The 22770-nt window shown below is 38.2% G+C and overlaps 1 protein-coding gene across 1 annotated transcript in view; it reads right to left on the reverse strand.

Annotated features, from left to right (window-relative positions):
- Nucleotides 1–20794, reverse strand: part of LOC124595094 (group XIIA secretory phospholipase A2) — a 28605-nt gene extending 7811 nt beyond the window's left edge. Inside the window, exons 1-2 of the mRNA XM_047133685.1 lie at nt 20364–20794; nt 9480–9547 (exon numbers count right to left, since the gene is read on the reverse strand). Of these exons, the coding sequence (XP_046989641.1) occupies nt 9480–9547; nt 20364–20595 (300 nt within the window). The 5' untranslated portion in view covers nt 20596–20794. The remainder of the gene's footprint in view (nt 1–9479; nt 9548–20363) is intronic.
- Nucleotides 20795–22770: the final 1976 nt, after the last annotated feature.

The raw sequence follows: 22770 nt of genomic DNA on the forward strand, positions 1-22770 counted from the left end.
AGGCATAATCCGTATCACTTCAGGTGGAGGGGGGGGGGGTTACCTTCATAGTATGGGGAGTTATTGAATTTAGCATATGTTAAAATTCAGGAGTAAGTAGGAAACAAGGATGCCTTCCCCCCCTCCAAAAAAATTCCTGCCCCAAGATACAGGCCTCCAAAGATGACACTGCGAACACCATTTTGAAGACATTAACTTCGGAAAAACTTTTAAAATGCTCTTACCTCTGTAACAAATGGGTGTGAATTCCTAAGGGACCAAACTGCTGAGGTCATTGGTCTCTAGACTTACAAACTACTTAAACTAACTTATGCTAAGAACAACACACACACCCATTCCCAAGGGAGGACTCGAACCTCCGGCAAGAGGGGTCGTGCAATCCATGACATGGCGCCTAAAACCTTACAGCCACTCCGCACGGCTTCTCCGACACAGTTCTAGACTTTTCTTTTTTTTTTTTTCATTTGAAAGATAAATGATTTATGATTACAATGGCATCCTCCGTTTGGACATATCTGTAAAAGATCTTTTACTGCCACCTTTTGAATTTTTATAATTTAAAGAAAAAAATTTTTTGTTTTTCAAAATGCCAATCCAGAAAAGTTAGATTTTTTCTGTTGCTCATTACCATGTAATACTATATTTTCTGTAAAGGAGAGCTTCCACTTTTAAGTTGGACAGGTTTATTCTAAAACTCATTCTTTTTAACTTTCAAGGGTAATGTATGTCTTCACTGAAGTTCTTACTAATTTCTTTGTTACAATGTTTATTTCTATTGTCTCTGTTGCAGTTACTACTTATTACTTTCTTTGTTGCAGTTACTTCTTTTTACTTTCATTGTTGCAGTTACTTCTTTTTACTTTCATTGTTGCAGATATTTCTTACACTTGTTGTAGTTTCTTGTCAGTTTCTTTGTTGTGGTTGTTCATTGCAGGTTTCTGTATTGTAGTTGTTCAGTGCTAATTTGTTTACTGAAGAGGCTTCTAAGAAATCTGAGACAATCCAGTGAGTTCTGTGTTTTCATGAGGAATTTGCCAGTTGACACAGTTGCAGTGTGTTTTGTGAAAAGGACTGTTTGAAATGTCTTCTGACTGGGACCACAAGAGAGTGAAGTTAGCTGACTAATTGCATATCCATAAAAGAATGATATATAAGACAAACAGAAAACAGACTTTGTTCAGGTTGGGAATAAGTGTTCTCATTTGAAGACTCTGTTTCAAAACGAACATGTCTCCAGTAACGACTTTTTGTGTTCTAAATGTTTTGACAGAATAACAACAATGATAGTATCTGAACAATGTGCAGCCTCCCATGGTGCAGATTTTGCATCAATAGATGATGAATTAAATACCCTGAATCAGTCAACTACAGAGGTAGGTGTTAGTCCTGTTAAGAAACCGTGGTCAGTGAAGTTGAGTCATAAACTCTATGCATCAAGAAAGTGCAGAGAAATTATTAAAACAATGGATGAATAGACTACAGCAAAAATGACCACATTCTTCAAAGTAGAAATTCCATCTTCAGAAAAAAAAACCAAAGAACTCTTCCACCTCTTGCCAGCAATTTTTCACAAATATCAACTCAGCTGTTGAATATTGCGTTTCCTACAGTAAAAAGGTGCAAGTTTCAACTGTTATTCCAGAGACATTTTTAAAGAAAACAATTTTGAACCATATTTCGTCTGTTCAAAGCACACGGTAGACAAACCAAGGAATGTAAGGTCTGTAAAAGGAGTCTTTGGAAGACCAGATCCCTATTATGGTCATCCTGTAAAAGCAGCTCAAGTTCAAATCTTATCTGGAAGAAAAATGGAACTGTTCTCGCCAGAATGCCAACAAAAAACATTAACTGTAAGAGTTGAAAGTCAAAAAGTTGTGAAAGTGAAGAAGTACATGATTTGCAGTATTAAAGAAACTTTTGCAATTTATAAGAGCAACTATACAACTTCACAATTTTGAAGACCAAAATTTTATGCACTACAACCTAAGTGGGTAGTTCCACACCCATCTAGAGATGTCTGTTTATAAGTGTACTGCAAGAATTTTGAACTTTGGTAACTTTGAAGACTTTACTGGAGCACATGACATACGAGGCGTATTTTTTAAGTAGTACCATTTTGAAATTAAAAAAAGACATGCTAAGATATCTCAATAATTTTATTTTTACATGAAAGCCTGTACCTTAATCTACGCACTGACGCCATTACAGTCTGATTCTTCCTTGTTTACATTGTGTACTGAGTGTTTAAGATGTCTCCGATAATCGCGAGTCCCGCCGACTGTGAAGTACGGGCTGTTATAAAAGTTCTTAGTGCTAAAGGCCTAAAAGCGATCGGTATTCATCGTGAGATCTGTGCAGTTTACGGAGAAAACATTATGAGTGATGGAATGGTAAGGAAGTTGGTGAGAGCGTTTAAAGATGGCCACACAAATGTGCATGATGAACAACAGAGTGGGCATCCTTCGGTCGTTAGTGAAAGTCTGGTGCAGGAAGTGGACAAGGTGAGAGAAAACAGACACTCCTTGCAGGATGACTTTCCTAATGTTCCTCGTGGTGTTTTGTATGGAATTGTGACTGAGCACTTGATTTACCAAAAATTGTGCCCACGCTGGGTATCAAAAATGTTGACAGATGTGCACAAAATCAAACGTTTAGACAGTGCATTGACATTCCTTGAGCGGTACCACAACGACGGTGATGATTTCTTAAGCCAAATGTTTACAGGCGATGAAACATGGGTGGCCTACATCACACCAGAATCAAAGCAACAGTCCACGGAAGTTGAGCATGGGCATTGTTTTGCTGCAAGACAATGCCCATCCGCATGTGTCGAATCAGACCAAAGATCTCATCACATCTTTTTGATGGGAAACTCTAGGTCATCCTCCATACAGCCCCGATCTTGCGCCCAGTGACTACCATCTGTTCCTGCACTTGAAGAAACACCTGGGCGGTCAGCGTCTTCAAGATGATGACGAAGTCAAAACAGTGGTGATGCAGTGGTTAACAAGTCAGGCGGCAGACTTCTATGAGGAGGGTATTTAAAAGCTGGTACTAAGTCATGACAAGTGCCTCAATATTGATGGAAATTATGCAGAAAAGTAGATTAAGGTAAAGGCTTTCATGTAAAAATAAAATTATTGAGATATCTTAGCAATCTTTTTTTAATTTCAAAACAGTACTTACTTAAAAAACACGACTCGTATGACACCTTGGTTGGGTGTGTGAAGTCATTAGTAGTCTGCGACGTAAAGTGAGAGATTTGTGTTTCAAGAATGTGGTAACTGCATTGGAAAGGAAGGACCGTCTTTACAGACACTTGGCCTGGAAGACGTAGCGGATAACTCTGCAGAAATTACATATGCAACATGGGAGGAAAATAAACTAATTAAGAAAACTGTTGCCTTTGACAATTTCATTGACGAACTTAGTAAATGGTCAGTGAAAGCCGTAACACACCAGCATCTGAAGAAATTGCAACAACAACACATTGCAGAAGTGAAAGGGTGTGTACTGGCTGGAGAACTATGTTTAGTGCTTCACTGTGATTTTGCTGAGAAATGGTCTGTAATTCACTCACAGGAAGTACAAGGGTATCACTGGAGTAATGACCAGTTTCAATTTTTACAGGAGTGACATATTTTCAAAACAAGACCACAAATGTTGCAGTTATAAGTGATGACACAGGACATGATTCAGCCCACGCTTTGCTAGCAATGCGCAAAATTCTGCAATTGCAAACAGTAGCAGAGAAGATCATCATTATTTCTGATGGTGTTCCTAGTCATTTTAAAAACTGTTGCCAGCTGTTTGAATTGAGTAAGTCGCTTGTGCCAACTGACTGGGTATACAGTGCTACTGGTCACGGGAAGGGACCTTCTGATGGCGTAGGAAGCCTGCTGAAGCACCATGCTACAAAACATAATCTTTTCAGACCAAATACAGCTGCAATTCAGAATGCTGAGGATTTTACAAGAGTTGTGAAATCTTACACATCCACAGCACTCATACTTTTATCCAAAGAGTAAATTGAAGAATTCTGTGAGCAGAAAAAAGAAGAATGCTCCAAACAAACTACTCCTTTGAAAGGAATTCAGAAGACACATTTTTGGACTCAAAGTGATAGGCAAACGCATATTGCATGCACTTTAAAGAGCAAGAAAGAAGAAATTTCCTTTGTTCAGCTAACACCTAAGAAACAACAGGATAATATTCAGATTCACAACCCGAGAAGGGGGATGTTTGTGATGTATGTGTATTATTTAATAATGTTATCCACCTCTATAAAGTTCTTCTATCTGCCCATTCTCCTGAAGTTGTGCTGCCTCAAAGTGCATAAAGCCACTGGAAGCCATGACACCCTCCATCTTCATCTTCACTCTTTGTAACATAAGCAAATTTTGATCATGAAAGCCAGCTTCTTAGTTTTCCTTGATGGTGAGAAATTAAAAGATTCGAGTACACAAGTCAACAAGAAACTTGCCAGTCCACTAACACAGATCCCTGAAAATTGGAGTAAAGATGGTTTCATATATGCAACTGAAGTGATGCTACATCTCTTGCCATACTGCAGTAGCACTATGAGCTACCATTCACACAGGATGCCATAAATTCTACAAGTGGCAAAGTTTTCAACATGGCATCAGCAGATATTTTGGGTTGGTAATAATGTTATAGTGCAAGCAAAAGTTACAGACAAGTAAAAGAAAACCAAACTTTAGGATCCAGAACTCAAAATTGTGCAGGAATAAAATAGGGCAACAAACACATACACAAAATAACACTCAAAGACAAATATTTATTTATAAACTAACAACTGTATTTTAAATATCCACTACAGTACTCCACTCTTCTGAATTTTAGAATTTTTTTATATTACTTAATGTTGGTGTTTTGCATATTTCTAATTTTTGATTTTGCAACCATCACACTCGGATCTATTTCCTACACACAATCAGTAACTTATAGCAGTTGTTAGTCTCTCAAACCAAGATCACTTTTTGTACAATTTCAGAGAGTGTGAAATTGTACCTGTCGAATGTTTTCTACATTTGTTTTAGTAAGATAATCAAAACACAGGAAATTGAGTGGACCTTATCAGAGATTTTTCCACAAAAACTGGGACAGAATGCTTGAGTTTTGGGAAACATGGTGGTCAGCTGCATCACAATGCAGTGCTAAACATAGAAGTGGATCATCGCGCCAGCATCTGCACATCAACGTGCATTCTGTGTGGCTATTGAAATCATGGAAGTGGTTGTATCATTTGGCGAGATAGTGTTATTCAGCTTCAGCAACTGCCCCAGAAAGTGGTGCGAAGTTCATTCAACCACTCCCCCCTCCCCCCCCCCCCTCTCTCTCTCTCTCTCTCTCTCTCTCTCTCTCTCTCTCTCTCTCTCTCTCTCTCTCTCTCACACACACACACACACACTGCAGGTGAGTGACTACCATGCAGGATAGACATGCGCTTCCAGTGCTTTGGTGTCCACCCATTAAATTCAATCACCTCCTTGGCATGTAGATTCATATCCTTGTGACATATGATATTCAACCATCATGCTTAATGGTCAAAGCATGCACAGAATTTATGTAAATACGAAGTCAGGCCCAATGTAGGAACCCCAGGTTCACCATAATTCAATCCAGCTACTGGCAACTGAACTGCTTGAGGTGATCACTATTTGGCATAACACAAGTTGTCTGAATGCCAATCTTACACTCGCAAAAAGTGTACCAAACACACTGAGGACAGACACACTATAGCCAGTCAAAAAAAATTTCAAAAATCAGTCAAAATGGTCACATCACAAAAGACATGGATGAATCAAAAGCAACAACAGAATCAATTATCAATACTCACATTCAAGGATATCTCAAAATAATTAGCTATTACCTCAAAGCAATGAACCTTCTACATATTACCACCTGTCAATAACACAAGATTAAAAAAGTTAAGTTTGGTCAAATAGGGAATGAATGTAAAACAGTAAACAGAAATATAGTATAACTGAAAGGAAGTTGTTGATGAAAACTTTTCAGCTTATGAACCAAGGGGCTGTATTATCTTTAAGCAATCACACACACACACTCTGCAGATGAGTGACTACCGTGCAGGATAGACATGCGCTTCCAGTACTTTAGTGTCCACCCGTTATATTCAATTGGCATGTAGATTCAGATCCTTGTGACATATGATATTCAACCATCATGCTTAATGGTCAAAGCATGCACAGAATTTATGTAAATAAGAAGTCAGGTCAAATCCCGTCTTCTATGATGAGGGAGTACTGTGTAGACCAATCGCATGTTTCTGGAAGAGGCTGTTCCAGTGTGTTGTGGTGGTGGTGGTTGGGGGGGGGGGGGGGGGGGGGCTGTCCAGGTGCTGAGTCCTGCTGTTTTGTCAACTACCTGCACTGTTCTCAGGTGGGAGCGCTATTGGTAAATTCGCAATAACACAAATTCTCCCATCAGGGAGGAGTGTAGGTAGTGAGGACAGAATGCAGAGGCAGCACCAGGGCTGAATGCTCAGATCATTCCCCTTCACTTCCCCCAACCACCACAACCACAGGCCAAGACACACTGTAAACATGTGATTGGCCAGCCCGAAACTCTTTTGGCAGAGTAGGCCACACTCCAATAGTTCTAAACAATCACGTCCCAAAAAATAATATATTTAAACTAAAGATGAGAAGAAAACTCAAAATGATACTTCAATACATCACTGTTCTTGGGCTGATAACACAAAAGGATGAAAGGAAGACTGGGTTTAACGTCCCATCAACATCGAGGTCATTAAAGAGGGAGCAAAAGCTCAGATTGCGTCAAGGATGAGGAAGGAAATCAGCCATGCCCTTTCAAAGGAACCATACTGGCATTTGCATGGAGCAATTTAGGGAAATAATGGAAAACCCAAACCTGGATGCTGATAAATGGGAAGATCTCATCAGCAAAATTAGCTGAGAAAGACTGCACTCCCGAAAGGGAAATAGAGTACAAAAAAGAAATACTCATACAATTTGAGGGTGAGATGTAGTGAGGGGGCAGATGGGCATAAAGAAAGAGGGAGGATGTGGGGAGAAATAAACACAAAACAGTAAAGAAGAAAAGAGACAGTATAGAATGGAAGTGTGACTGCAAATGAGTTTTGAGAAAAATAGGGAAAAGTAATGTTAGGTATCAAATGCCCATTTTCAGCAGTCATAGTGGACAGGAAAATAGTGCCTGGTTATAACAAAAAAAATGGGCACTTTTTCTTGATCAGTTTTAAAGGATGATGCAGAGAATTGAGGAATAAAGCCCTACTCTGCAAACAGACTCTCACCATGATAGGAGCATTGTGGTGTGAGCAAGGCTCCCTCTCAAACTGCAGCCACTACTCCTCTGCTTTATACTTCTACCACATTTATACACTGAAATTTCAATAATGATACTGCTACAAACTGCATATCAGCAAAATTAAACACAGAATTCAACAATGGCTACATAAGTACTACCGCACACAGTGCTGATGCTAAGGTTCGCAGTAAGAGAAAAAAGAAAAAAGTCTGAAGTCATCTTATTTCTAGAGATTTAGAATTAGGGAGCCAACCACCGCTGAAAGTGCACAGAGAACCACATGTCAAACGATTACACAGACACATACCCACACTATAACGTTATATGAGGGATGTTCAATAAGTAATGCAACACTTTTTTTTTCTTTTTTTCTGAAAGCAGGTCAGTTTTATTCATTATTCGAATACACCATATTTTTCTGCAATGTTGCAATTTTTGGCTATAAAACCCTATTTATCAACATAATCTCCATTCAAAGCACCAGCCTGAGGCCACCTTATTGGGAGGGACTATGCCTGCATGGTACCATTCTGCTGGTCGACATTGGAGTTCACATCTTGCTGCATCAATAAACTCCTCATCATCCAGACACTGCTTCCTGTGGAAGGCATCTTTTATTGTGTCAAACAGATGGAAGTTGGAAAGTGCAAGATTCAGGCTGTCAGGTGGATGAGGAAGAGCAGTCCAATGAAGTTTTGTGAGTTCTTCTCGGGTGCGCAGACTTGCGTGAGGCCTTGCACTGACATGAAGAAGGAGAACTTTGTTTGCATTTTTGTGGTGACAAACATGCTGAAGTCACATCTTCAATTTCCTGTGGGTAGCACAATAAACACACTTCAGAGTTGATCTTCGCATCATGATAGGGGACTCAAACAGATTAACCCCTTCAGTGACCCAGAAGACTATAGCCATGACTTTACCAGCTGAGTGTGCAGCTTTGAACTTTTACTTTGGAGGAGATGTGGTGTGGTGCCTTTCTGTGGGTTGCTGATTTGTTTCCAGTTTGAAATGATGAACTCACGTTTCACTGCATGTGATGATGTTTGACAAAGAAGTGTCACGATCAGCCTTGTAATGCACCACAAGCACTTCTGTACAGATGGTCCTTCATTGCTCTTTCTGGTCTTCTGTTAGGCAGCACTGAACCCAGCTGGCACACACTTTCGAGTATCCCAACAGGTGAAAGAGTGTGTCAGCACTACCAACAGAGATCTCCAGTTGTGCAGTGGTCACCTCAAATGAGTGTGTTTGCATGTTTCAACACTGCAAGAATCACAGCCGTGTGCAGCCAGCCAGCACACGGGAGATCGGACAGGTCTGCACGACCTTTTCGCGATAATGACAGACGCCTCACCCAGTGACTCACAATGCTTTTGCTAATGCCAGGTCTCCATAGACATATTGCAAGTGCCTATGAATATCTGCAGTACTCTGGTTTTCCACCAAAATAAACTCAATGACTTGGAATGCACCTCTGTAACAGACTCCATTTTGTAGGCTATACTGCCGTCACCTATCAGAACTTCATGACAATATAGGGACTGAAGCAGGAATATTCCATGTCTCCTCACAACAATTCCACATTTTTCTTCTCCAGCCAAAATTGGTCGAGGAAAAAAATGTGTTGTATTACCTATTGAACACCAGTCTTAGATATTGCAAATGCATTCTGCCTGACAACTTGATTAAGATTGTGTGAGTGCAAAATGTATTTAGATGACATATGCATGTTGTTAGTGGCAAGTTCTGAATTTTTTGAACTTGAATAGTGGAGAAATTGCAAAGGTATGAAGGGTAGAGGTTTTGTGGCCTCCTAGTTCCCAGTGGATGTACATAGTAGATTAATTTTAGAAGATATGAAAAGCATTTGCGAACCTGTGGGCTTTGTTTCATGCTAGACTGGTGAAATTCAACAGAGATAGAATGAGGAATCAAATGATAACAGAGAATACATCAAATGTGACTGCCAATTAATCATAACCTCCTACAAGAATTTCATTTTCCTGAAATGTCAGCCACATTATGAGACTTTTGCATCAACTCAGCCATTCACACATTTTCAAAACAAAATATTGTGATTAATTAATAATTACTAAAGAAAAAGACAATAAGAAATTAAAATTAAAAAAATCATTGGCACTTACTTTCAATCCTTGTGAACCACATCCATCACTTGATGGTGTATGATATTTATTTTTCTTAGGCTTCTCCCCTGGAACATAAATTAAAAAATTAATTTATTTGCCAAAGACATAAAATAAGTATTACATCTGGCACTCATTTCAACTTGTGACATCGTTCGTCTAAGCCTCATGCCTCAGTAGTGTGTTTACATTTTGTGGCGTGCAGTTGGTGCTGTAGCAATTGTAAAGCTAAGTACTGACAAAGTTATTTGTGCACTGTTATACAGTTATTAAATTTAATAGTTTTCCAGAGTTGCAGGGTGCTGCTTGTGGTGAAATAACGATTTAATAAACTTTTGGAAATGTTAGCTCGCTGTGTTTTTTAGAGCTTTCTGTGCGTTGAACTCGTTTACTAAATTTCTTGCTTTAGGTTTCAGCTGATGTTTCTTATTTTTTCTAGTGAAATATTTCAGCAAAATTTTCATTCAATGTTTTAACTTCGTTGAATGTTCCCGTGGCCACTTGAATTTTTGGTTTTAGCTAATAATTTTGTTAAGTTTTGCTGGTATTGGTATTAGCTGTGGTGTAGTAGTATTAATACAAGCAGTTGCTTTCTTAGTAGACAGAGAATTTCAAGACCGCTACTGTTAGTTCCGCTGGTGTAATTGAACTTAGGTAATGTAGGGATACAGTTTTTTTAAGTAACTGTACAATTGTACCATGAGTGAGAAGTGTGCGATCTGTCCTAGGTTTTTGAGTAGTGGGTTACGGTGTGGGATTTGTTCAAAGTATTTTCAGTGTGGGGAATGCAGTGGGGAAGCCAGTGGGTATTCTAGTGACATCCTCTCCTGGGAATTAAGAATCTGTAGTAGAAATAAGTTGATAGAGGAGCAGGAGTGTAAGGTATGTGCCCTTCAGGTGCAGTTACAAGATACAAAGGAGGAACTAGATAGGTTGAGGAGGGTGAAGGGTGGTGGGGAATGGGAATTGGCAGTTGGCAAGAAGGCAGCTAGGAGGAGGAGGTATTCAGACAGTTATACTTTGCGTATATGCAGTAGATTTGACCAACTGTCAGATCTGAGTGGAGTGGAGCCTCTTGCAGCCGTAGGTGTAGGGAACATGCAGCAGTCCTCAGCAGTTAGGAGGCCTAGGTCAGTTGCAAAGTCTAACAGAAAGAAGGAGGTTCTGCTGCTAGGTAGTTCGTACGGTAGAGATGTGGGCTAGCCATTGCAGGAAGTGTTGGGAAGTGAGTACCAGGTCACCAGCATCATGAAGCCTAGTGCAGGGTTTGCTCAGGTGACTGACAGCATAGAGGAGTTATGTAGGAATTTTACGAAGGAGGATCAGGTAGTGATAGTGGGTGGAGCAGGGAAAAAGTCTTGATAGGGACGGAGTGTATGATGTAAGTGGTGACCTGGTAAAGATACCTACTCAAACTGGTGGCACTAATGTGCATTTCGTGGAGCTGTTCCAGCGTCATAATCAAACTCGTCTTAATGTGGCTGTTAGGCACGTTAACGTGGGGCTGGAGAGGATACTGATGGTAGAGGGCATGGGTCACATTTCAGCGGTGCCAGTTGGGTCTATCAGCAGATTGGGTTTCACTAGGCATGGCCTGCACCTCAACAGGTATGGGAAGGGGAGGCTGGCAAAGCTTATTGGCAATGGTGTAGTGGGTGGTCGTGGGATCACTCATGGAAAAATTCCTGTAGTAGCTGGCATTAGAGCTGCACCTTTTTCTAGACTGGAGTCAGCTGATACGTATACCTGCTCAAAGGAAGTCCCTCTAACTAAGGGCTCACCTTCAGAGGACATCATGTTTCCAAGTAGAGAAGGAATTAGCATATTTCATCAAAATATAAGAGCTATTAGAGATAAAGTTAGTGAACTGCTTATAGATGTTGACTCTGAAATTATTGGTATGTTGGAGTAGCACCTAAATAATTTGACAATTCAGAGGCTTCCTTTACCAGGATACAGATTAGCTGGCTGTTTTTCAAGGAGTTCCCTGCAGTGTGGGGAAGTGGCTATGTACTTAAAAAACAGTATTCATTTGAGTCCACACACGTATCATGACACTGCATTGAGCAGATATTTGAATGTTGTGCAGGAGGACTTAAGTGAAACTAAACTTCAAATTATTGTTGTTTACAGGTCTCCTAACTCTGACTTCAAAGCATTTCTGCTCAAGGTACAGAGAGTTCGTTATTCACTTTGTAGGAAGTACCAGAAATTAGTTATATGTGGTGACTTCAATATAAATTTTGTATATGATGATGCAAGAAAAAGGATGTTGGTAGATCTCCTAAATTCATATGATCTGATGCAGAACTAGGGTGCAAGGGAGCAGTAGCACAGACATAGACAATATTTTTATTCATTCTTCATTACTAGATGGGCATTCTGTTAGTAAAAGGGTGAATGGTCTTTCAGACCATGATGCACAAATTTTAACATTACAAGGCTTTTGTACTCAAACAAATGTCACATATAATTACAAACTATGTAGGAAATTTAAACCTACAGCAATATAGTGTTTTTTAAACCTTGTCAAGGAACAAGAGTGACAGGATGATTAAAGTGCCAATAACATAGATGATACATATAATGCTTTCCTTAACACTTCTCATGATCTTTGAGAGTTGCTTTCCATTAGAATGTTCTAAATTGGGTACTAGCAGTAATAGGCAGCCCGGGTGGCTGACTCGTGAGGTAAGGATATCATGCAGGACAAAGTGTGAACTATATCAAAATGTTAGAAGTAGTCACAATCAAGCTACAGCAGCCCATTACAAACAGTATGTAAGGTGCTTAAACATTTTATTAGGAAGGCAAAGAGTATATGGTATGCAAATAGAATAGCTAATTCACACGATAAAATTAAAACCATATGGTCTGTTGTGAAGGAAATGTCTGGTCAGCCACAAGGTCGACGATATAGTCAGTTCGTAGTAAAAATATTTCTGTTACTGATACATCAGATATATGTACAGTATTTAACAATAACTTTCTGAGCATTGCTGGTGAATTAAATAAAAGTTTAGTTTTTACAGGGAATCATATAAATTTCTTGGCAAATGCCTTTCTGAGATTGATGTCTGAAATACTCCTCTGCGACACAGACAAGAGGGAGATTGAGTCAATAATTAAATTACTGAAGACTAAGGACTCTCATGGTTATGATGGAGTCTCTAGTAGAATATTAAAGTACTGTGCTGTACATGTTAGCCCTGTATTTAGCCATATTTGTAATTTTTCCTTTAGGAATGGTCAGTTTCCTGAGCGATTAAAGTACTCAGTAGTAAAGCCGCTTTATAAAAAGGGAGAAAGGGATAATGTAGTTAATTTTAGACCTATTTCTATGCCATCAGTGTTTGCAAAAGTTATGGAAAAGGCTGTGTATGTAAGGTTAATTGATCATTTCATATCACACAATTTGCTATCAAATGTACAGCTCAGCTTTAGAAGTTGTTTTAACAACTGAAAATGTTGTATTCTCTTTTCTCTGTGAGGTACTGGATAGGTTAAACAAAAGGTTTCAATCGCTAGGCATATTTTTTGATTTAATTAAAGCATTTGATTGTGTTGATCACAAAATATTGCTCCAGAAGTTGGACCATATTGGAATATGGACAGTAGCTCACAATTGGTTCACCTCTTACAAACAGCAAAAGGTCGTTACTCACAATGTTGAAAATGGCTGTGATGTGGGGTCTCAGTGGGGTACACTCAAGTGGGGGGATGCCCCAGGGATCAATGTTGGGGGTCACTCCTGTTCTTTATCTGTATAAATGATATGCCCTCTAGTATTATGGGTAACTCTAAAATATTTCTGTTTGCTGATGACAGTAGCTTGGTAGTAAGGGATGTTGTGTGCAACATTGGCTCAGTTTCAAATAGTACATTACATGACCTAACTTCATGGCTTGTAGAAAATAAACTAATGCTAAATCACAGTAAGACTCAGTTTTTACATTTTCTAACACACAATTCAACAAAACATGGTGTTTTAATTTCACAGAATGGGTATATGATTAGTGAAACTGAACAGTTCAAATTTTTAGGTGTTCAGATAGTAAACTGTTGTGGAAACCCCACATTCAGGATTTTGTTCAAAGACTTAATGCTGCCATTTTTACTATTCGAACGGTATCTGAAGTGAGTGAATGCGACAGGAAAATTAGTCTACTTTGTTTATTTTCATTTGCTTATGTCATATGGTATTATACTTTGGGGTAATTCTTTCCATTCTAAAAGGATATTTTTGGCTCAGAAACGGGTGGCTCGGGCAATAAGTAGTGTAAGTTCACGAACCTCTTGTGGACCCCCGTTCATGAGGCTGGGTATTTTGACATTGGCCTCTCAATACATATATTCCTTATTAACATTTCTTGTTAACAATATTAGCTTATTCCCAAGAATAAGCAGCTTTCACTCAGTTAATACTCATCAGAAATCAAACCTGCAGTTAGATCGGACTTCTTTAACTCTTATGCAGAAAAGTGTGCAGTATACTGCTGCATCCATTTTCAATAAGCTACCACTAGGATTTAAGAAAAATCTCAGCAGTAATCCAAGCGCTTTCAAATCGAAACTGAAGTATTTCCTCATGGTCACTCCTCCTATTCTGTCGAGGAGTTCCTTGAAAAAATTAAGCCAATTCTTGTTGTATTGTTAATTGCGTTTACTTAAACTTATGGATTGACTTTATTTGGGTTCATAAATATTTTATTTTTATCTGTTATTACTTTTATGTTGTAATTTAATGTAATGACACATTCCATGACCTCGGAAATTTGCTCCTCAATTTGGTCCTACAGAACGTGACGAGTAAATTAATAATTAAAGCTAACTCAGAGCAGCAAATTGATTTTTAGATTAGTTGAGGTCATTGAAACTGTTGGCTTTAAATGCCAATCATAAGAGTCCTAAGAGACAATCAATCTCATTCCGTATAGTGTAATTTGCTGTGCATATTCAAGTTCAGTTGGTTGGTTGCCTCACAGAAGGAGCAAGTTGATTCATTAGATCACTGGCTCAGTAAGGGTAATAAGTTGTGCACCAGCTAAGTTTTCACTCTGCAGCTTATCTGAAAATGTTTCACCCTTATTAGTCTAGAGATTTACAAATAGTAAGAACGAGGAAAAAATAGGTTTGAATCAATCTCTACACTTGTGAAAGTGTAGTGCTTTCTTGACATACGAATGGCATAGCACGGAAACCTATAGGACTTGGGATCAGTTATGCCGGAAAATATTTCAAGTTGTCTGATTGTTTCCTCATAGGTTTTAGTCCACAAACGGGATAGGAATGCACAGTCTCCATTTCAATAAAATGTATTTTGTTCTCTATGTCATTAGCACACCTGAAGCATACTTAATGTCTTAGTGACTGATGTTTCAGACAACGAAACAAGAGCTTGTTGTCTCTGCAATACCTTGGAAAAAACATAAAATGTTTGTAGGGGAGTGCCACTCTTACTTGTGGAAACATGTTTCAGTAGTAAATACCAAATCTTTCCCCTTTTTCTTCAGTGTACTTCTGCTTATAAGTGGAAAAACACTATAGAATGGCTTTATTAACAAATTGTTTTGTTGACCAGAATCCTGTTTGCACACTTAGGCAGACTGCCTTCCTCTTTTGGCATCTGACAGTTACAAATGTTCATCTTTACAGACTTTATGAGAAGAAACTGTCATCTCCTGGCATACTTCCTATCAAAGATTGGAAAAATACAGCTAATGGTAATATTCTAGGTCCTCTACTCACCACCTGTCATTTGGCTCATGATATATTCAATTTTCTCTCACAAACCTATTCTCTTATCTCATCAGAGGAATAAAAAAAGAGATATTCAAAACATCAGATCTGCAACTCGATAGGACATGCCAGAAAATTACGTATATTTCACAAATAAAAATCATTATTTTCCACTGATCTGCACATGGTCCAAGAGCTAGCAACTACTATCAAGTAGATTAGCGACCTATCTCATTCTCCCAGGTTTCAAGATAGGTGGACAATGAGCTACATCAGAAACTCTGAACCAGAACTCTCCTCATTCTCAGCTACACAATTCATGTCACATACTGGTACTGAATCTTTTACGGACTGCATTAAGTGTCATTAACAGAATGCAGATACAATAAAATATATAAAATGACTACCAACATGCTTATGAAAAAAAAAATTATCTTCCTTTTTTTCTGGACAAAGACTAGGAAAATAATACTTGACTCATTAAATATTAATAATTTGCACTGTCATAATAAATTTCTTATTAGAATTATGCCAAAATTTAAAAAAAAGGTATCAGTAGCAAGAGTCTATCCAGACACCTCGCAGTTATGAAACTAGAAGTTTACTAACTCGGCTGTGCGCTCCCTGAACACAGGTGACCCTACAAAGCACAGTTGCAGCTTCATAAAGTCTTAGTTGTGCCCTACACACCATGCCTATATCAATCCAATTAGTGAAGAGAAGCTCATATGGCCTCCTTGTGAGCCACCAAGCTACACTTTTACTGTATTAGGAATGGGTAATAAGTTTTAATATATTATGTCACAACTATGATTATTTGCACAGCAGAGTTATGACATACAGACAAGAAGTGGCTCGAATTTAGTATTAAATAAAGGACAGCAAATTAATGAACAAAAATGAGAATTGTCAACTATACACCTATAACCACCTGATGCAAGACTTCACAAACAACCCACAGTCATGAGTGGGTGCATTTGTGTGTGAATGGGCACTAGATCAGAAGAAGAATGGAAGCTTTCAAGATAATAAAATTCCTTGTACTATTATTTACGTCTGTGCACCGCATGTAAATCGGTTCTGAATGAGTGGATACATCTCCTCGTTTGTTTCCATCCTGTAATATCCGTTATCAGAATACTATATTAAGCTGTGTCACTGTCTGTTTACTCTTACTATAGGAATCCTTATCAGTGGACTCTTGGTTCTTTTATATATTTGTCTGATACTGAATGCCAAAAATACATCTTCGTGAATCGTGACTTCATTTCTTTCAATGGAATGCCAAATACATTTATGTTCTACTGGAAATGGAAGATGTAAATTATGATATTAAAACTGACACATTACAATACCAAAAATTTAATGTGTAGTGTGGCTTCAGTAGACAGAGACTGTGGTCATTGTACGAGTTGCATTTGCGCGTGTGTGAGGGGGTGGAAGGGGGAGGGGGGGGGAGAGGTGTCCGCCACTAATTTTTGCCTATCTGCAACTCAGCACCTCCACTATATGATGAGTGGCAATAATATATTTCCATTGTTTTAACTATATTATTTAATAACTACAACTCGCATTGTGAGTTTTACTTTTATCTTTTGGTTTTTCTTTCTTATGTAGTATTTTTCGTCTAGTGTAGGAACAGTTAGAAAACAAATCACTGAGATAACGAACCATACAGGACGCCCTAGGATGAATGATCAATAGTCAGGGACGTGACAGAAACAATAATTTTAAGCAAATGTGTCTAGTAAGCATGGCTCTAAAATGCATAGGCCTACCTTAAAGAGTTACGAGCACTCCTTCAGAAGGAGATGTGTGTTTCACAGTAGCAGAGGTGAACAAGAACAGTTCTTAAGGTACACACTTTAGAACCCATGTTTACTGGACATTTTTTCCTTGTTTGTCCATACTACCACCTCTCAAAATGTGGAACACAAAGAGCATGCAGTAGAAAAAATTTATTCCACGTGAACAAGCACTCATAGCTCTAAAGGCATGCATTTTAGAGCACTTGTTTACTGGACCTTTTTTTTTTTGCTTTTAATGATTATTCCTGTCATATCCCCAAATATTGATGATTCCTCCTGGGAAAAACTGTATATCGTGTCATCTACTTTTGAGGAAAGTCCCTTTGGTGGAAATGCTTTAAAACAAATGCAGATAAAGTTGCCAGTGCCAGGACAACACTGGTATGTCATGGTTACAGTCAAGGCACTAATTTTTCTCATATTCCCACATCTGAAATGAATGAAGTCATAAAAACGACTGCCCCCTTACCTAAAAATTGTCTCAGGAATGCACATGATAAGCTCTGCAATGAAGTATGTACTTATTTTTTATTTACTAAACCTTATCTGAATAAACTGTGAGTTTCAGAGATCCAACCCTAGGATTAAATTATGTGATGTAGCCTAATGATTGATATAGAACCAGGACTGAAAGAAAATGATGTTGAACAACAAAAGCAATAATCAATCTTAGCCAGTTACTTTTTCTTCTTGTAGATATGTTGGGTACAGTACACTAGGTGACAGCAGTAATGTAAAGTTTATTTTATTTTTGTTATGGATCATAAATTTTCATTCTTATACAAGTCACTAATGCAAATTACAATACCCCTGCCAAAAATGAAAATGTTGTGAAACTTGCATACTTTATTTGTCAAGTGTATTTCCCTTGTATTCCAGATGAAAGTGGAACATAAATACATCACTTTCCATTCATAATGCAGTAGTGCTTTGGTGTGTTATGATCTGATATTAATTTGAAAAAAAAAAAAAAAAGTGCTAATACTAACGTTGTACTGAATTACAGACAAGTTAGTTCCATGTTCCCTGTATCACTTGTGTGATTAATCACAATTATGTTGAATCAGTCACTTTATATTCGCATTACACATTCATGTGACCAAATGCTGACAATTTGCAAGGGGTTAGAAATTTCTACCCAGTACCTTTTATACATCACAAATATAGAAATGTCTACTGAACTTAAGACGTTGTCAAGGACAAACTTTGCCAGTTTGCTTTCAAAATTAAATTTACTATCTGTCAGACATTTTCTATCACTCGGTAAGTGATCACAAATTTTGTCAAACATATCCGCTATCTGTGAATGATCAATAACAGCCCGATCATTGAAATCGGTAGTGATGTTATACTGTTTTGTGGTTTGTTGTCCTCTCATTTCACCACATCGCACACAGACTTAAGCCTTTTGTTGAAATTACTGATTTCTGATATAATGTGCATGTTCTATCATTTTTATGAGTTTTATTAATAGTTTTGTGTAGTTTTTGGAATGTGCAACTGCTGCAGGATCTTTACTTGTTCTCGCCAACAGATACACTTCCCGTTTACGAGATATTTCAATCCTTCTAGTGATCCATAGTTTCTGACATGACTTTTAATGTCCTTTATCATTAGCTTACACAAAAAGCTATTTCCAAACAACAATACGAATTTAACATAGAATACATTAAATTTTACATTAGCACTTTGTTCCTTACAAACTTCATCATAGGATACCTCTAGCAACTTTTACTAAAACATCTCTCCTGGAGTCATTTATACTGAGGAGTATCTGTACTGTAAAGCACTATCTTATTTACCCTAACTGTGCACCATGATCACAGATGGCATTCATTACTTGGTGTATAGTTATTTTCTTGCTTTAAGCTTCATGAAAGGGAACATTCTCAGTGAGAGTTCTAATGTCATTACCCACTCATGTTTAAAATTTAATTACCTAGATCCAAATAAGGTTTCCAGATCAAAAACATCAGATTATGTAAAGTAACTTTCATTGAACATATACTGACTTTTGCAGCAAATACGGAACTAATTTCACGCTCATAGAAAATTTGAAAATTTTAGTTAGCATTGTCAGAAATTTCTTTTTCTGTATTGTCAGAAATTTCTTTTTCTGTATAAGCATAGAAATTCAGGCAACCATAATATGCTCTGCATCAATTAACCGTATTAGACTAATGCAGCAAGATGACACACACACACACACACACACACACACACACAATAGGCAAACCATGATCCAGACCTTCGGAACACACCATTCTTACCATTTAGCCCTACTGCAAACCATTTTCACTTGCACAACATGCAGAATGTTTTCTGTCTTCAACTGGTTGAAGTGGGAAAATACAGTACACACTTGCATACTAACAACTCGAACAGTGCAAAACAAATTGCTTAAAATTTTGGTACAGCATTTTTTCTTAACCGGTAGAGATACACTTAAGCTGTGACTGTATTTCTACTGCAGAAAAGAAAGATTTGAATTTAATGTACAGTCAAGGGCAAGCCCATTAGAGGCAGAGCACAGACTCAGACCGTGGGAGGTAAGAAATCAGGCATGTCCTTTCCAAATGCAGCCATCCTGGCATTTGTGTTTAGTAATTTAAGAAAACTATGTGAAATCTAAATTGTGTGACAAGGATGCATTTCAAAGCTGGTCCTTCCAAATGTGAGTCCAGTACCTTTACAGATTGCGTCACACTGCTTAGTGAAACATATGATGGAAATAAAAACAGTGTTCTAAGCTGGCCCATGAAAGGATACACAGAACAATGAGGTAGCATGAAGACTTACCAGTACAACTGGAAAAGACGAGACAAGAGTCACTGTTTTCGTCAGTGAAAGTTACATTTTTAGCAAACTTGCAGAAGACATTTCATGGAATATGTTTGTGTTCATGCCAATAAAAGGTTGATTACAAATAACCCTCCTTCAGTTGTACAGTCCGCCAGTAAATTTCTCTTCAAAATGTTTTTAATGTGAACTTTACCAAATACAATGACATTTGTACAACTGATGTAATAAAGCATTGGTGATCAATAATGGAATCTAATAATGCATCTAGTCGGGTTCATGAAGATAAAATTAGTTGCCAAGAAAGACAGAATTCAATAGAAGAGCCCTTAGGAAATCTATTTCACTTATGAAGGAGGCAGCTTATGTGAGAATGCGGTGAAATCTTCTTTTAGTAAATAATCTCTCTCATTGTGAGTATTCCAATTTGCTGCGCAATCGACAGTATCATGAACGTGATTCAAAATTGAGTGTAACCATTTAAAATAGAAAAGGCTCACTTCGAACTATATTCTATACTACACAAATTGTAACACACCCCCTGGACATGAGAAGACACACGTTTCTTCGATCGCGGCATCGAAGACGTCGTGCAGGTTCTTCACTTGTTTCACCCATGTTATTGCATTCTTAAGAAAGCTTCCGAAAACACTTTCTGCTGCTATTACTGCATCTCTCAAGTTTGTGATTATTTCTGCTCCATACCCACTAAAGGCATAGCCCAGAAATGTTAATGCATAAATGAACACCCTTGTTTTATTTATCTCCATTACAATAACAGCAACCACATATCATCAATCAACTGACTCATTCATATTCATATTTGGGTAATCAGCTCATTACAAATACAACAACACTTCAAGACATAACACTGCCGCTACTGAGTCACAGGTGTACAGCCAACATTCCGCAACAATAACAACTGCGTTAAAAGTGTATATCACTCAAATCTTGCGCAGAAGTATGACATATGAATCGAAGCGACCACAGAAGTCGATAGCAGTCGACCCAATCAGCCATAACACCATAGTCTAAAGGTCCGTCCACACGTTACGATCTGTCTGCGCAAATGTCTGCACACAACACATCTGCGCAGACAGATCGTTGCGTGTGGACAAAAGATTTGCACCAACCTGAGGTGTGTGCACTGCGCAAACCTGGAAGTTGGAGTTGGAGGTTACACTGTCATCAAATTTTTCGTCAAAGTTCAAGATGGCTGACAACAACTTGTTATTAACTGCAGCAGTTGTACGTACCCCAATTGCATTGTGTGCACATGCGGAAAAGAAGTAGGGGAAAAAATGGAACCATACATACGAGGTTGACAGTCTTAAAAGTCCGGAGATTACAACTTGATAATAAATTCAGTTGGGAGGAGCACACCACAGAACTGCAGAAAGGCCTTAACAAAACTGTATTTGCAATTCGAGTGTTAGCAGACATAGGCAACATAAAAATGAAAAAGCTTGCATACTTTGCCTACTTTCATTCCATAATGTCATATGGGATAATATTTTGGGGTAAATCTTGGAAGTCAAACAAAAGTTTTCAGAGTCCAAAAGCGTGTAATACGTATTATTTGTGGAGTAAATTCACTGACGTCCTGCAGAAACCTCTTCAAAGAACTGGGTATACTAACTACTGCCTTTCAGTATATTTACTTCTTAATGAAATTTGTCGTAAATAATATATCTCTTTTTCCAACAAACAACTCAGTTCATACATACAATACCAGGAACAAAAATGATCTGCACAAGGACTTAAAGCACTTACTTTAGTTCAAAAAGGGGTCCACTACTCAGGAACACTCATCTTCAATTATTTGCCAGGAAACATAAAAAAATTAGTTAGAAATAAAGATCAGTTTAAAAGCAGCCTGAAAGACTTACTACTGGCCAACTCCTTCTACTCCATTGGCGAAATTTTTAATAGAAACAAATGATGTATTGTATTTATTCATACTATTAGTATTGTTATTTCAGCTTAAAAAAATCGACATGTTCCATATCCACGAGGATCTCCTCAGCACAGATCTATGGAACGAAAAACTAATCTAATCTGAGTGAAGCCGTGGGTTTTACAACGACACGATAAAAACATTCAACAAAACTTGTTACGTGAGCTTACAGTGGAAGACGTCAAGTCGTACATCAATTACTTAAGAATGGATGAGCATACATTTCTGTATGTGCTCAATGAAGTGTATCCTCATATTACAAAGCACAATATTCACTTAAGAACTGCTACATCTTCAGAAGACAGGCTCACTACAACACTCCGATTCCTTGTTAGAGGAGAGGGTTACGTTATGTTATGTTAGGTTAGGTTAGGTCAGGTCTCCAATCTTCTTAATCTATTTTTGTATTCATGGTGCCCCACGTTGTAAAGCGCCTCATCAGCTTCAGACATCTCAATTAATTTTGTAGTTGTCAGCACACACCAATTGTATTTTCCGGCAATGGTTATAAAAACACTACAGACGACAGAACGCTGCAGCGATGCTAGCGCTCCATGTGATAACATGTCACATTGCAGTGAACAGAAGACAAGCGGTTTCTTTGATCAAATATACAGCGAGGCCCTAGATTTGATCAAATATTGGACGACATTTGACAAAGTCCCTATTACACTATCAAATATCTTTGACAATGATATTGGACAAAGAAATTTGATAGTGTAATACCGGCCTATGAGCGAAACCTCTCAAATCTGTGGGTTCAAACCACATCTGCGCAGACAAGCTGGAGCGTGTGGACAGGAGATCGCCGCAAATCTGGCCCGAAACAGCTGTCTGCTCAGTCTAGTGTTTGTGTGCACAGGGCATTAAATTGGCTGATACTCGTCAGTGTTCTCGAGAGTTTGTAAGTGAATTCATTGAAATATGTAGAAACCACCCATGTTTGTGGAAGATTAAAAGCAAAGAATATAGTGACCGAGACAAAAAG

The sequence above is a fragment of the Schistocerca americana genome, chromosome 2 (assembly GCF_021461395.2).
Source record: "Schistocerca americana isolate TAMUIC-IGC-003095 chromosome 2, iqSchAmer2.1, whole genome shotgun sequence".
In the NCBI taxonomy this organism is placed as follows: Eukaryota; Metazoa; Arthropoda; class Insecta; order Orthoptera; family Acrididae; genus Schistocerca; species Schistocerca americana.